This window comes from Hoplias malabaricus, chromosome 9, assembly GCF_029633855.1.
Source record: "Hoplias malabaricus isolate fHopMal1 chromosome 9, fHopMal1.hap1, whole genome shotgun sequence".
Classification (NCBI taxonomy): Eukaryota; Metazoa; Chordata; class Actinopteri; order Characiformes; family Erythrinidae; genus Hoplias; species Hoplias malabaricus.
Window position 1 is genome coordinate 17,210,969 of NC_089808.1, and position 16,215 is coordinate 17,227,183.

General features: G+C 37.4%; 1 protein-coding gene across 1 annotated transcript; it reads left to right on the top strand.

The window, feature by feature from the left end:
• The first annotated feature begins 8,050 nt into the window (after nucleotides 1-8,050).
• Nucleotides 8,051-15,384, top strand: higd1a (HIG1 hypoxia inducible domain family, member 1A). The gene is made up of 4 exons (XM_066681147.1): nucleotides 8,051-8,159; nucleotides 10,697-10,780; nucleotides 11,540-11,674; nucleotides 12,927-15,384. The coding sequence occupies exons 2-4, from the start codon at nucleotides 10,702-10,704 to the stop codon at nucleotides 12,995-12,997; spliced, it is 285 nt and encodes a 94-aa protein (XP_066537244.1). The 5' UTR covers nucleotides 8,051-8,159; nucleotides 10,697-10,701; the 3' UTR covers nucleotides 12,998-15,384.
• Nucleotides 15,385-16,215: the final 831 nt, after the last annotated feature.

A 16,215-nucleotide genomic window follows, 5' to 3' on the forward strand; every position in this document is an offset into this window, starting at 1 on the left:
CGATATTCACAGGGCCATTATGAAAACACTCTACAGTAAAATTTCTTAATCTTGAGGATGTTTATAGTCTGTAATATTGTGTCTTCAATGAGCCTTTTACATTTTTGAGACACTTTGGAAATAAAGGGAAAATATCCAGTGAATTTAGACAAATGTCCTATTTCTCCATATTCGATCATGTGAAATGCTGTATTCACAGGGCCATTAAGAAAAAAATTCCACAATAGAATTTCTTCATCTTGAGGACGTTTATAGTCTGTAATATTGTGTCTTCGATGAGCCTTTTACATTTTTGAGACACTTTGAAAATAAAGAGATAATATCCAGTGAATTTAGACAAATGTGCAATTTCTCCACATAATTCTATTATCTCTAATGCTGTGTTTACAAGGTCATTATAAAAAAAATCCACAGCAAAATTTCTTCATCTTCAGGATATTAATCGTCTGTTATATTGTGTCTTCAGTGAGCCTTTTAGATGTTTGAGACTCTTTGATAAAAAAGAGAAAATGTCCCATTAATTTAGGCACATGTATGATTTCTCCACATATTCTATCATGTCCACTGCTGTTATAGGGCAATTAAAAAAAATCCACATCAAAATATCTTCATATTCAGGGTATTAATATTCTGTTATATTGTGTCTTCAGTGAGCTTTTCTAATTATTGAGACACTTTGAAAATAAATCGATAGCATCCAGTGAATTTAGACAAATGCGCAATTTCTCCATATTTTATCATGTCAAGTGCTATATTCACAGGGCCATTATGAAAAAATTCCTCAGTAAAATTTCTTCATCTTGAGGATGTTTATAGTCTGTAATATTGTGTCGTCAGTGAGTCTTTTACATTTTTGAGACACTTTGAAAATAAAGGGAAAATATCCAGTGAATTAAGCCAAATGCGCAAATCCTCCTCATATTCTATCACCTCTAATGCGGTGTTTATACGGTCATTATAAAATTCCACATCTAAATATCTTCATCTTCAGGATATTTATAGTATGTTATATTGTGTCTTCAGTGAGCCTGTTAGATTTTTGAGACTCATTGAAAATAAAGAGAAAATATCCATTGAATTTAGAAAAATGCGCACTTTCTCCATATTCGATCATGTCAAACGCTATATTCACAGGGTCACTACAAAAAAATTCCACAGTAAAATTTCTTAATCTTGAGGATGTTTATAGTCTGTAATATTGTGTCTTCAATGAGCCTTTTAGATTTTTGAGACACTTTGAAAATAAAGAGATAATATCCAGTGAATTTAGACAAATGCGCAATTTCTCCACATAATTCTATCACCCCTATTGCTGTGTTTATACGGTCATTTTGAAAAAACTTCCACATCAAAATATCTTCATCTTCAGGATATTTATAGTATGTTATATTGTGTCTTCAGTGAGCCTGTTAGATTTTAGAGACTCATAGAAAATATCCATTGAATTTAGAAAAATGCACAATTTCTCCATATTTGATCATGTCAAATGCTATATTCACAGGGCCACTACAAAAGAAATTCCACAGTAAAATTTCTTAATCTTGAGGATGTTTATAGTCTGTAATATTGTGTTTTCAGTGAGCCTGTTAGATTTTTGAGACTCATTGAAAATAAAGAGAAAATATCCATTGAATTTAGAAAAATGCGCAATTTCTCCATATTCTATCATGTCAAATGCTATATTCACAGGGCCATTATGAAAAAAAACTCCACAGTAAAATTTCTTAATCTTGAGGATGTTTATAGTCTGTAATATTGTGTCTTCAATGAGCCTTTTACATTTTTGAGACACTTTGGAAATAAAGGGAAAATATCCAGTGAATTTAGATAAATGTCCAATTTCTCCATATTCGATCATGTGAAATGCTGTATTCACAGGGCCATTAAGAAAAAAATTCCATAGTAGAATTTCTTCATCTTGAGGACGTTTATAGTCTGTAATATTGTGTCTTCGATGAGCCTTTTACATTTTTGAGACACTTTGAAAATAAAGAGATAATATCCAGTGAATTTAGACAAATGTGCAATTTCTCCATATAATTCTATTATCTCTAATGCTGTGTTTACAAGGTCATTATAAAAAAAATACACAGCAAAATTTCTTCATCTTCAGGATATTAATCGTCTGTTATATTGTCTCTTCAGTGAGCCTTTTAGATGTTTGAGACTCTTTGATAAAAAAGAGACAATGTCCAATTAATTTAGGCACATGTATGATTTCTCCACATATTCTATCATGTCCACTGCTGTTACAGGGCAATTAAAAAAAATCCACATCAAAATATCTTCATATTCAGGGTATTAATATTCTGTTATATTGTGTCTTCAGTGAGCTTTTCTAATTATTGAGACACTTTGAAAATAAATTGATAGCATCCAGTGAATTTAGACAAATGCGCAATTTCTCCATATTTTATCATGTCAAGTGCTATATTCACAGGGCCATTATGAAAAAATTCCTCAGTAAAATTTCTTCATCTTGAGGATGTTTATAGTCTGTAATATTGTGTCGTCAGTGAGCCTTTTACATTTTTGAGACACTTTGAAAATAAAGGGAAAATATCCAGTGAATTTAGACAAATGCGCAATTTCTCCATATTCGATCATGTCAAATGCTATATTCACAGGGCCACTACAAAAGAAATTCCACAGTAAAATTTCTTAATCTTGAGGATGTTTATATTCTGTAATATTTTGTCTTCAACGAGCCTTTTAGATTTTTGAGACACTTTGAAAATAAAGAGATAATATCCAGTGAATTTAGACAAATGCGCAATTTCTCCACATAATTCTATCACCCCTATTGCTGTGTTTATACGGTCATTATAAAAAAATCCATATCTAAATATCTTCATCTTCAGGATATTTATAGTATGTTATATTGTGTCTTCAGTGAACCTGTTAGATGTTTGAGACTCATTGAAAATAAAGAGAAAATATCCATTGAATTTAGACAAATGTGCAATTTCTCCACATATTCTATTCTGTCTAATGCTGGGTTTACAAGGTCATTATGAAAAAAATTCCACAGCAACATTTCTTCATCTTCAGTATATTAATCGTCTGTTATATTGTGTCTTCAGTGAGCCTTTTAGATTTTTGAGACTCATTGAAAATAAAGAGAAAATATCCAGTGAATTTAGACAAATGTGCAATTTCTCCATATTCGATCATGTGAAATGCTGTATTCACAGGGCCATTAAGAGAAAAATTCCACAGTAGAATTTCTTCATCTTGAGGACATTTATAGTCTGTAATATTGTGTCTTCGATGAGCCTTTTACATTTTTGAGACACTTTGAAAATAAAGAGATAATATCCAGTGAATTTAGACAAATGCGCAATTTCTCCACATAATTCTATTATCTCTAATGCTGTGTTTACAAGGTCATTATAAAAATTATGGGGCGTTTCTCTTTCTCGGTCGCGTTCGATGTCACCCGTCCGGGCGTATGGACCAATAAGATCATTGAGACGAATAGCGTATTACTTAGTCCCGGTTTCCAACCCAGGTGCCGGGCAGAGCGATGGGGAGTGGTCCCCAAGGTCCGTGGGGCCTGTCAGTGGCGTCCCTGTCATAAATCCGAGTGGTTTCCACTCGGTCCGCCTCGACCGGGTACCTTTAAGGATCTCGTATCACGGTGGTATTGGGACGGCCTGTGGGTCTATAGGCCACTGACCATCTGCCCACTTGTGGGGCGGGTGGAATGGGCCGCCCCGTCGATTTGTTCGATGTATGCGGTTAACGGTTAAGCCCGTTTCCACCCCGAAGATTCGTTCGATTTATGCCTGGGAAGGTAAAACATTCCTGGGCATGGGGGGTCGAGCGTATGAGGGTTTTCCCCCATCCCAAAAGAGTCGTTTTCCAACCGATGATTCGTTCGATATGCCTGCCCGGGGAGGGTCAACTTCCCTGGGCACCGGGGGGGTCGAACGCATGAGGATTTTCCCTCTTTTTAAACCCATAAATTTGCCCATGCGCGACTCGACGGGGCCACGTAACCCCCGAGGCGTTGGCCGGCGGTTATCCGCCGGTCCGTGGGATCTCCCGACCTTTCCCCTCCTTTGAGCGGGACATGGGAGCGCACCACCGGGCCCCGGCTGGAAACGGCCGGAGGCAAAGAGCGCATTAGAGGTGACACGGATCGGTCTTCCACAGACCGCGGCTGGAAGTTCGCAGGGTCGGCCTACGGATCGACCCTTCGTCTTCTTAAACGCAGACTTCCGTAGGCTCCGGGGGCAAACCGTAAACCTATGCCGACCTTCTCGCGCTTTGAGGGGGCCAGGATTCTCTTCCATTCTCTTCCCTTAACGGCCGTCCTTTACGAACGTTTGAGCTCGGTATACGCGGAGCACCAGGGGCAGGCTTCTAAGCCGAAATACCGTGCTTAGAACGATCCTCCCCGCCTTGTGCTCCCAGCCTCCATGGCTCGTGGATGCCCGTAATAGGCGTCCGCTTGTCCAGAATTGTTCCGAGGGGAACTTAGTCGGTCGGTCAATCCAACAGTAGGTCCGTTCAACGTCCACGTAGGTGGTGCCTTAGGGTCGGGATCCGTTTGAGGGAAGGACCCGGCCCCTAGCCTGCACCGTCCGGGCGAGAATCATACGTTTTCCAAGTTGCGGAGCCGATTGCAGACCCCCACAGTGGGGTCGCATTCGATCCTCTTCGCTGGTGTCCCTTGAGATTATTCTCACTGTCACCATGCGCCCCCTCTCTTTCCTCAGCCAGGGTTTGAGATCCAGGGGGATCGGTCTGGTTGATCCTGCCAGTATCATATGCTTGTCTCAAAGATTAAGCCATGCAAGTCTATGTACACACGGTTTGGTACAGTGAAACTGCGAATGGCTCATTAAATCAGTTATGGTTCCTTTGATTGCTCCACATGTTACTTGGTATAACTGTGGTAATTCCAGAGCTAATACATGCAAACGAAGCGTTGGAAGGGTTCTGGGAGTCGGCGTGAAAGATTCTCCCGTCCCCTGTCCCCCGGATACGTGCATTTATCAGAACCGAAAAACCCTCCCAGCTCCGGTCGGGTCGTTTTGGTGACTCTAGATAACCTTTGGCCAATCTTTAAGCCCTCCGGGGCGGCAACGTATCATTCGAGTGTCTGCCCATCCTGTGCATCCATCCTGGGCAATCCTATGAACGCCTTCCCCGCTGGGGATAGGGGATTGTAAATTTACCCCTTGAACGAGGAATTCCAAGTAGTCACCAGCCCGCATCGATTAAGTCCCTGCCCTTTGTACACACCGCCCGTCGCTACTACCGATTGGATGGCCTGGTGAGGTCCTCGGACCGTCCCCGAGGTGCCCCTTTACCGGGGGGTTGCCTCGTTGAAGTGGGAAGTGGATCGAACCTGGGCATCTAGAGAAAGTAACAGTTCACAGATGACAAAGGGGCTATTTGCAAGTCTTTGCTGTCTAACGCTGTGAACCTGTTCAAAGCCTGTATCTGTGTCCATTCTGGCATTCAAAATACACAAGCTAGAATGTGTTATTATGAACTCTCCCTGTTTCTTAATAGAAAGTAATTCTAATAATAAGCCTCCCAGTAAACAAAGAACGTCCCTGGACGTTCAAAAAAGGTCTAAAAGTAGTCTGTCCGTCAAGGACATATTTTAAACGTCAATGGACGTCCAAAATCCATCTTAATAAGTTAGTTAAGCGGTGACCAATCGATAACGTCATTGGACGTCCAAAATACGTCTAATAGTCGTCTTTTCAATGTCTATGTTCGGACGTCTTTTCAACTTTCATTTTCAACCTTAAGAGAACGTTGATTTGACGGCAGTCATTACGTTATTTCAACGTTAAATCAATGGCTAAATGTTTACTGGGCTAAGAATAAGACATCCTAGCGTGTTTATTTTGAATGGACTCAGATACACGCTTTAAACAGGTTAACAGCATTAGACTGCAATGACTAGCAAACAGCCACTTCTTCATCCGCAACCTGTTACTTTCTCTTAACATTCAGGAAGAGTTCATAATAACAGATTCTAGCGTGTTTATTCTGAACATTAGATGGACTCAGATACACGCTTTAAACATTTTAACAGCGACTAGCAAACAGCCTCTACTAGTGTTGAACATAACAGAATGCTGTTCAATCACTACTTTTTTTTTTGGTAACACTTTACAATACGGGTGCACAAATAAGCATATATTAATACGTCATTAATGATCTCCTCATTGTGAATTAATACATACATTAATGCTTAATATATCAGGAAATAACAATATACATTAATGACCACTTTAGTCATATATAAATAGCCATTAACAAGGATTGATTTTGAACATTATATCGTGGGTTTTCACCAAACAACACAGTGGATTATGGGTAATCTGACATCTTTTGTAAGTCGCTTTGGATAAAAGCGTCTGCCAAATGCATAAATGTAAATGTAAATGTAAATCTGCTAATGTATATGTGTTGTTTACTACTTTTTTCTGTGCATTGTGGGATTGTTTGTGCACTGAAAATTATCCACTATGTTTTTGGACAAAATGGTGGAACCACAAAATAGGGCATAGTGAATAGGGCAGTTTTGGATCTTGTTTCTGGGATATATACATTTTATTAAAGAGGGACAAATTAAAATATATGCTATCTTAATCAGTGATGTTTCTTGTGACATTTTCAGTCTTACGTTTTTCTGAATAAATCTGCACAATAAACAGACCACTTGGGTCATACTAACAGTCTATGTAGCACCTGCCACTCCACCAAGCTTGTGCAACATCTTTTACACAACCAGCACCAGATAGTTCCTGTATGGGCCCTACTGAGACGTACTGGCTGGGATTCAGTCTCGGGTAAAAAGGTATTAGAAGACCAGACGCTTTTAGACCAAATTACATAATTAGAAGGTTTGAACATCCAGTCCCAGAATTTTACCAGAAAAGACCAGAGTCATTTAAATAGTATCAGTAAAAAGGATTATGCAAGATGCAGGTTCACAGTGACACAGCTGTTTTATAAAGGACTGTGGTCTCATTGTGCTTTATTGAGCAATAAATGGTGTCCTGGTTATTGTTCAAAATAAATATAAGAATATATGAAATCTTAAAACATTTAAAGGTAAAAATAATTATTAAAGTGATTGGTGTGTCTTTAGGGGTATTTGGTTTTTATCGATTACTTCGGTCATGTAATCGAAACTTGTAACTGAAACTATGAAATATAAAACCTTATAAACGTGAGTGTGTAATATAAACGTGCTTTAAAAAGTATGTTCATCACGTGGAGTCCATGGCTGTATCTGAAACGGAAGGCAGTATTCTGAAATGAAGTTATCTTTAAATGAATCGCATTAGAGACAGGTTTTAAATGTAGCAGGCAGCGTTTTATCCAAGAATTCAATTCAGCATGACGCTGCGCATATCTCCCTCAGAATACTGCCTTAGGTAATAGCATTCAGCTTGATTCAGACGTAGCTCAACTTGAAGCTGAAGTACAAAATATTCACGTGCTACATTCAACTTCTCCATAATATAATATTCCACATTATGTCATTAAATTATGCCCTCTAACATTCTACATCATCTGACATTTACTCCAGTTTTACGCTTTCCTTTATGTCTTACCAGGTAACTGTTGTATTTAAATGAATAAATAATTGTTTTATATCCGATCTACAGATTGTATTATGCTGAACTATGACAACAAGCACAGGCACCATCTATATTTCATTTGACCAGGACAAAGCAAAATGTCATATAAATTGGTGTAGGCATATATTCCTTTTTAATACTGCAATAAATCGATTTTAACGTGTTTAGATAGAAAATAGATAGATAGATAAATATCTCTGGATTGATCCCGAATGAAATTTAGCAGTGAAAATTGAAGCAATGTAATTTGTTTAATTTTCAGAATATTTCCATGAAGCTATGAAATACAATCAGTTTCTTTCATTTTTAAATGTATTTGATAAACACAAAGTTGCATATATTTGCTTTAATGTTATAGGAAACTTATGAGCACAAACATTGAAGGGGTGTATTTGAACTCTGCTTGGCAGTGTTTTTTTTTTTTGCTACGACGTCTTTTGGTGCGTCAAAGCACGTCCTCCTCGTGTCTTGGCAGAGTGTCGAGTGTGTCATTGTAAGAGCAAGGCTGGCGGTAACGCAGAAAATCCACACCAGAAACAGGTAATATTCGCACTATTTATGAAGATAGTTTTCTCCAAATTCTTTCTAAAGTTCATAGAACAACGAGAGTGGCGAAGGTGTTAAATTAGTTCATATGAGCCTAACATTTTTAAGAATAACGTAACTGTTTCACTTCAATGGCTATAATGGAGTTGGCTAACTAATTTCTCTAAAATGTATGCAGAAATTTTGTAATGCAATCCAGAGGGTACTGTGGTTGTCCTTGAGATACAAACTCACTGGCAGGGCTTTAAAATATTATTCTAAATAAATATTAATAATTTGATAACATTTTACATAGTTGTGATTTCATGTTTTGTTAGATATTTTCCTAAGAGAAATTTATAATATATATTCTCATTCTTAATCCGAGAACCTCTTAGACCATGGGAAAGCTAACAGCTAGGCTAACTCTTTTTAAAGTGCATTGGTCAAGGGCATCTGGTAAATATGACGATGTTCTTGTTGCATTTCAATAATGATTTGTTATTTTAATGTGTGAATATGTCAGTTCTGTGTCAGGTAACACTTACGTGTCTTAAAATATACAAAATTGCATTCCATCAGCTTAAGCAAGTAAATATTTAAAGGTACTTTACCAGAGATGGGCTATGTAGGATCATAGGTATTGGTGGCAAACATATGACATTATGATATTTGAAGAATTCTCATTATAAATTACACAATGTTTATTAACATTTTAACAATCTGTAGTACCACATTCAGATATATAAAGAGTCAATTCAAACTTCAAATATTTTCAAGTATTCCACTGAAAAGGCAGTGGAAGTGGAGCTGTTGCAGAATATTTGATGAATAAATCAATTAAAGTGTGCAGTAGCCTAGAAATACTATAAATCATTATAAATATAATATCTAAATAAACCATATTATGTTAAAATACAATAACAGGCAGCTGTGTGTACATGACTGTGTGTACAGCTGTGTGTAAATGAGTACATTTATTTAAAGTCTAGTCTCATTATCAACCCTTATTATCAATTATGCTGTGTGAGAGAATGGATATGAATCTGCAAATCTCGAGTCTTGCTCTTGCAGCCATTTTTTGAACTGGTTCTGTTCAGGATATGTAGAACCTTGGTGCTTTCCAGCGAAAGAGCACGCGTTTGCACCAGATATGATGGGGCCAAGAATGTGTCATCAAAAGATAATGTTGCACACAACGGAAGCAATCAGTAGTAATAAGCATAAGATTATACAGAAGTATGTAGCATAGATGGTCTCCTTCCTGGTGTTTTTTCCTGTTTATCTTGAAACTCTGGACGATACCCAACAAACAGCAAATGACACATTTTGACAAACTCTCAATGGAAGTCAATATAAAAGATTTTAAATATATTTGTTTTTGAACTGAGTTATGAGAGAATTATGTGTCTCAAAGCCAATATAAAGTAACATCAGCAGAACGCTTTCAGCTGAAATATTTTAAAAATGAATTCCTGTTGGATCTAGGGGTTATATTTGAGTATCGCAGAATTATGTTTTATTATGATTCTCAGAAACACAGTATTGATTTTAATTAATGGTTTACATGCAAAGATTTGTGGCAGATAGTGGTTAGTTTTGTGTTGTTTAAACTCCCAAACGATACTGTGCTGTTGTACTGTATTTAGTCATTAGACTCTTCCACACCTCCCGCTTATTAAGTTGTGACATACTACAGAGCATGTGACATTCGTGTTGAAACCGGTGCTCGGTATAGCAAACTTGGTGATTTTGCCACTATGTTTAGTGACTTTTCAGCCCTTCTGGTTAAATATTAAGTAGAGTAAAATAAAACAGACTAGCACCAAATCTACCTACTTTCTTTACAAACCTTAGATACTTTTTATTAGATAATCGATAGTGCAACTCATTAGAACAGCGGGACTTTAAGTGTGGAGCAACTCGTTTATGCAACAGGTGCAGAATAATACGCTGATTTTGACTTTTAACAGTCCAGATAATGTCCACAATGAATGTTTGTGTTCACACATACAGCTCCTCCAGGTAAACTCCAGAATATTTCTGGGTTATGGTTCATATGTGAAAGCTAGAGCTGTGGAGCTGAAGTGTGAGCTTATTTTGGATTTTTGGATATCTCTGTATTATCCAACATCATGGCATTACTTTTTCAGCAGTCGTTTATTTGAGACTTTTATTTTAACTGTGGAGAGCTGCTCAACAGAGCACCCAGTAACGTCTAAGAGTTTGGGACTTTATTTTAACTGCGAAGAGCTGCTAAAGAACAGGTCATTGCTCACATGGACTAATTAAGTAAAAGTGGTGAACCGCATATTTGTTTTGAAGACAGAAACAAGAAAATAAATACATGGACTGAATTTTTATTTCTGTCTTTGTGTATTCAAATGAAATATGAGTAAAGCCATTTTTTATTTCTCACATTCTACATTCAGTCTAAGAATCAAACTAATAAAATGTACACAGACCGTTTTGGTTGAACAGTGTGTGTGTGTGAGAGATATTTAGGATGCCTATCAGTACATGTTGAAAAACGTCTTTTCTTCTCTGTTTAGCCAAGATGTCCATTGTGGGTTATGACCAACATGAGGAGTCCAAGTTCCTCAGGAAAGCCAAGGAGAATCCCTTTGTTCCTATTGGTAAGTTCTTTTGCAAATGTAACTTAGTCAACTACTGCTATGGCTCTCAGGTGGTTTACAACATTTTTTAACAGTTCGATTTAAAAATTATATTTATACATGAAACATTAAAGGAATAATTATATGTTTTTTAAAAAAAATAAATGTTTAATTAAAATTAAAGTAAGAGTTCAGGAGAATTTTTTCTCTCTCTCTCTCTCTCTCTGCTCCTCACTCTCTCTTCCATTATGTCCTTACTGGGAATACCGAGCTAGCCCTCCGCCACTTGAGTTGTTCAGTCCAATAAACCAGCAGAAAACCCAGCATAGCAGTCACAGAGTCTGTTCTCCTTATTACAGCTCATACTCAGGCTTCTACTCTTTTTACCTTCACTTTAGACGAGAGGTCTTCAAATACAGAGATTTGATCCAACTTCCAGGCTGGGATATTAAAATGGCCAATGTTTATAACACTACACCTGGCCAGTCAGGTACATTAGCAGTTGCAGCTGTAGTGTCATATCAGCCTGTTCCTTTAAAATCTGGATTTAAAAATGTATGCTTTAGACCATGATTTCATAGTGTCAAAAATCATATGAGCAATTACTTGTCATCTCAATAGTCTATACATTATAAGGACTACACAGCTTGCTGTTAAACTTAATAGCTGCACTGTACTATATTAAAAAGCAAGCTTTTCACATCAAACACGTCTTTGCTGATTAACTACTTGTGAGTAAATCCAGTTAACTACTTCTGCCTTTATTGCTTTTCTCCATAGGTATGACAGGATTCTTTGCAATTGTGGCCTACAGACTCTTAAAGCTAAAACACAGAGGCAATATGAAAATGTCTGTCCACCTCATCCACATGCGTGTAGCAGCACAAGGTTTTGTGGTGGGAGCGATGACCTTGGGTATGACCATGATTTTCATTGACATACAGGAGTTCTAAATGTCTTGGGAGTAGGTTTCACGTTATAGAAAACTCCTGAAATAGGAGTATATAACTATTACCACAGAGATGTCTCTTTTTTTGGGCATATGTCTTGTGTGCTTGAGCATATTTTTAGCTAATGTCAATTTGAGTGTCTTCAGATATGGCAGGTGAAAATAGACTTTAAAGAAACATTATATAATATTTTGATGGTCCCCTGACATGTAAAGGGGACCATAGAATCTCTGTGCAACCTTTGGAGGAGTGTAGGAAACCACAACTCCCTCACTCTCCACATAGATTTCAGTACAGTGCTCTAAAAATTAAATACACTAGGGGGAGCTCCAGGAGCAAAGGGGAAAAAAATAAACATACATCTTACCTAGTGTTCCTTTAACAAAGTAAATTTTTTTCATCCAATAAATAATATTGTATCGTACTGTTCAGTCCAATAAACCAGCAGAAAACCCAGCATAGCAGTCACAGAGTCTGTTCTCCTTATTACAGCTCATACTCAGGCTTCTACTCTTTTTACCTTCACTTTAGATGAGAGGTCTTCAAATACACAGATTTGATCCAACTTCCAGGCTGGGATATTAAAATGGCCAATGTTTATAATACTACACCTGGTGATATATATATCTTTTTTTTTCACCCAATAAATAATATTGTATCGTACTGTGACTCCCAACCTTTTTACTGCGGCATGTCCACAGACTACTCACAGACACACACACAACAGTCTTCACTACAATCTTAAATTGTAGAATTACAAAGTGCACCTGTATGGTCACTGGAGCTGAAAGAAAAGAGTGTAGAAACAAAGAAGTTTAATAATCTTATGGTTAGATCAGTGTAATTGTTGTGTTATTGCACTGTAAATGTTTGAAATGTTGTGTAACCAAAGGACATGGGAAAGCGCATGGGCCAAAAAATGATTGGTAATCATAGAGAAAAGTCATGGGATTTATTCTTCATGTGATTTATTCTATTCATGTAATTTTGCATGATTATTATAATTGTTTTTTTTTATTATTGTTTTTCCAACACAAAACAGATAACAAATACAAACCTGGATGGAAGGAGGAGGGGGGAAGTGGGGGTCATTGCACTACATGCACATTTACATTTCAGCAAACATATGTTTAACAAATTCAATTGCGTGATATACCAATTCAATATTTGTAAAACAAAAAGTTGACAATTTTTTTCTTTTTTTCCCTCTTTTATAGGTGTGCTGTACTCCATGTATAAAGATTACGTTCTGAAGCCAGCCGAGGCTCAAAAAAATTCAGAGAAATGAAGACTGGCTAAATTGTTTTCTAGCATAATTTTTGGACCTTTGTACCTTCTGTGGACCTCATTTAGACTTTTAGTATTTATTCTCAACATAATATTTAACTGTTCTCTTTATAAAATATCTTGAGTTTTTTCTTTTCTCGCTTCTGGAAAACAACAGGCCAGAATACATATTCTTGTGCAAACTTTATTTACATAAAGTTGTTTTGTTTTCATAAAATATGGTTTAGATGTAGATCTAAATATTATTTATATAGCTATATCCTGTCCTTATTCAGTATGTATGGATCTGTAAAAATGCCTCTATTTCCACCCAACTCTCTACTGTTCACTAGCTTTTTTTTGAGACTCTATTTAATTGCAGATTTTTAACCTTCTATACATGAAAATGAAGGCATATTTCTGCAATTGTTAATGGGCATTTTCTATCTTAACATAGAAAAAACCCACAAAATGTGCACAGACCAGATTTAATGTATTTTTTAACACCCCGTTATTTAAGTTCAGCAAGTAAACAGTAGTTTACATGTTCTCTATAAATTATTTCATTCACCCTCACAAGAAAACTTTAAAAATCTGCATATGACCATATTTTTACCTGATGTGTCTCCATCAACTGATATTTGATATTACTGACATGCTTTAATTTAATACTGGGCTAATATAATGGGCCATTTAATATGGAAAACAGCTCAAGATTTTTACTGTCTGTTTAACCAAACAAAGTAGTCAAATATAATTGGAGTGAAATACATTTGACAATATGAATAACAAACTCTTAGGCATTTACTATTGTTGTGGTAATGTAATTAATAAAAGAAAAACAAATCAAATCAAATTTATTTGTATAACGCTTTTTACAAATGTTTTCACAAAGCAACTTCACAGAATTCCAGTAAGACAAAGATTTGACATGAAATGTGAAAAAAAAAATGTAAAAACCCTCAAGTGAGCAAGACAGGGGTGACAGTGGCAAGGAAAAACTCCCTCATCTGAGGAACAAACCTTGGGAGGAACCAAGGCTCACAAGGGGTGACCTATCCTCCTCTGGTCAATCTACTGGTAATAATAGTTAGTAGTCCGTGAGAACTTCAGTGTAGGGGCAGCTTCAAGGCACTTGGTGGTTGCTGGAGCGTGGGCAGCTGGTCTGAAGTGTGGAGGAGGATCTTGACAGTCATCCATCAGTGTCCAGACAGACCGGTGGGCAGTCGTTTACTCAGAAAAATGTAAAGGGATGGAATTAATTTTGAAAAAAACTATTTTATTACAAACTAAATGCCTGAGGGTAAATAGTTTCCGATACTACTAATAGTTTTCCAGTTAGTAAAACTTCAATATTTCAAACATGATTTAATTCAATGTCCTGTCTTTCTCAATTGCTATATTCATTTTGAAAAAATGTGATTATGTTTTTGTGTATGATTAGAAATGTGAGTCAGACCCTGTTGAAATGACAGGATCTGTTGTACAGGATTAATCAGAAGTTGCAAGACGCACATTTATCTGAATACCCCAGCAAGTAATGGGTGAGGGGACTATATTTTAGGCTATGTCCGGAACATGGCAGCCAGCTTGGGTTTAAAATATTTTTGAAGGACCTGACCAAGACCATCATAGTAAATTCAGTGACTGAACTGTGAAACCTGGAAGAAGATGTCTGTATGAGTTAATATGAGGGTGCCTCAGTTTAGCAGGTGAGATGCTATAATGAACCCTAGTGTAAACCAAAATAATTACAAGTTTCCAAACCTCTGAAGACACTTTGGCAGGAAAGAAACATTTCAACAAGACAATGATCCTAAACACACTGCAATAAACAGCACAATTACAATAGGATTGTGAGCCTTTTGTTTCAATGATATCAAACGGATATACAAGCTTTATTTACACACACACACTAAGTTAGTTGCTTGTGAATAATATGTTATTTGATGTTACAAATGAGGGGAATAGGTTTAACTACTTCTGGCATACACAGTGCTGTCAAAAATGCTGAGGATGTACCCCGCCACCTTCTAATTGGAAACATGGTAAAGCTCAGATTTTCCATTCTTATATATTGCACACTTTGAACCCCTCTGAGGGTAAAATGAATCTGTTTTGAGGGAACACTATCCAATTCTCAATAAAAATGTTTGGTATGTTTTCCAGTACTATGGGAATGAATACTGTAAACATATTTTCAACATTCTACTGTTTTATTGTACAACAGAGAAAATATATGAAAACGGGATATGCAAACTTCTGTCCAAGGCTGCACAAAATGTTACAGTCTGCCTCCAACACTATCACAGCTACTGCATTTGTACGAGTCTATAGGATACAGCTTAATTTGTGTGTCAATAGCCAAGTGTCAGAAGAACATTGATCCTTATCAGTATTTCTTCCTACAAATAAAAGTTAGTTTCTCTGGATATCTGAATGTTTTGTTTTGTGAAAAATATAAAAGTTGAGGTTCTTTTCTAAAATGACTTTATTTGCACCATTGCAAATTACATTTGCACCTTTTTATTTTAGAAATTTTGGTTTGAATAGAACTTGTTTTATTAAAAACCTCAAGGCTATATTTTGAGGATCACGTTGCCAATAATCCTTCCTGTATCAGGGCCTTGTTGTGCCGGAGGGGCTTGTGTGGTCTCATGACCTCCAGGGCTATGTCGTCGGGAGCTGTTAGCTCTCAGTAGGGTCTCCCATAGCAAACAGGTCTGGAGTGAAGATGCAGAAAAATATGATCCAAGAAGCATCCCTATGAGTACGACCATTAGAACAAAGTGTACCCTGCCCGGGAGAGGATTAGCCCAGGAGCCAGGCCTGGGGCGAGTGCCTGGTGGCCGGGTAACCCACGTAACCCGGCTCAGCTTAGCCCAAAATGGCAGCGTGGGAGGATCATGTGGGCTCATCACCTGCAAGATCCAGAGAAGGGGTGCAGTGCAATGCCCATCAGGCACAAAGCGGGGGGGAAGGGGCCCTGACGTCATGGAACTTGTCAGCGGAAACTGGTTCTTGGTACGTGGAACATAACTTCACTGGGGGAAAGAGCCAAAGCTGGTGCGTGAGGTTGAGAGATACCAGCTAGATATAGTTGGGCTCACCTCTACACACAGTTAGGGTTCTGGAACCAAACTCCTCGATAGGGGTTGGTCTCTCTCCTACTCAGGAGTTGCACAGGGGGAGAGGTGCTGGGCGGGTGTGGGGATACTCACAAGTCTCCAGCTGGTGCCT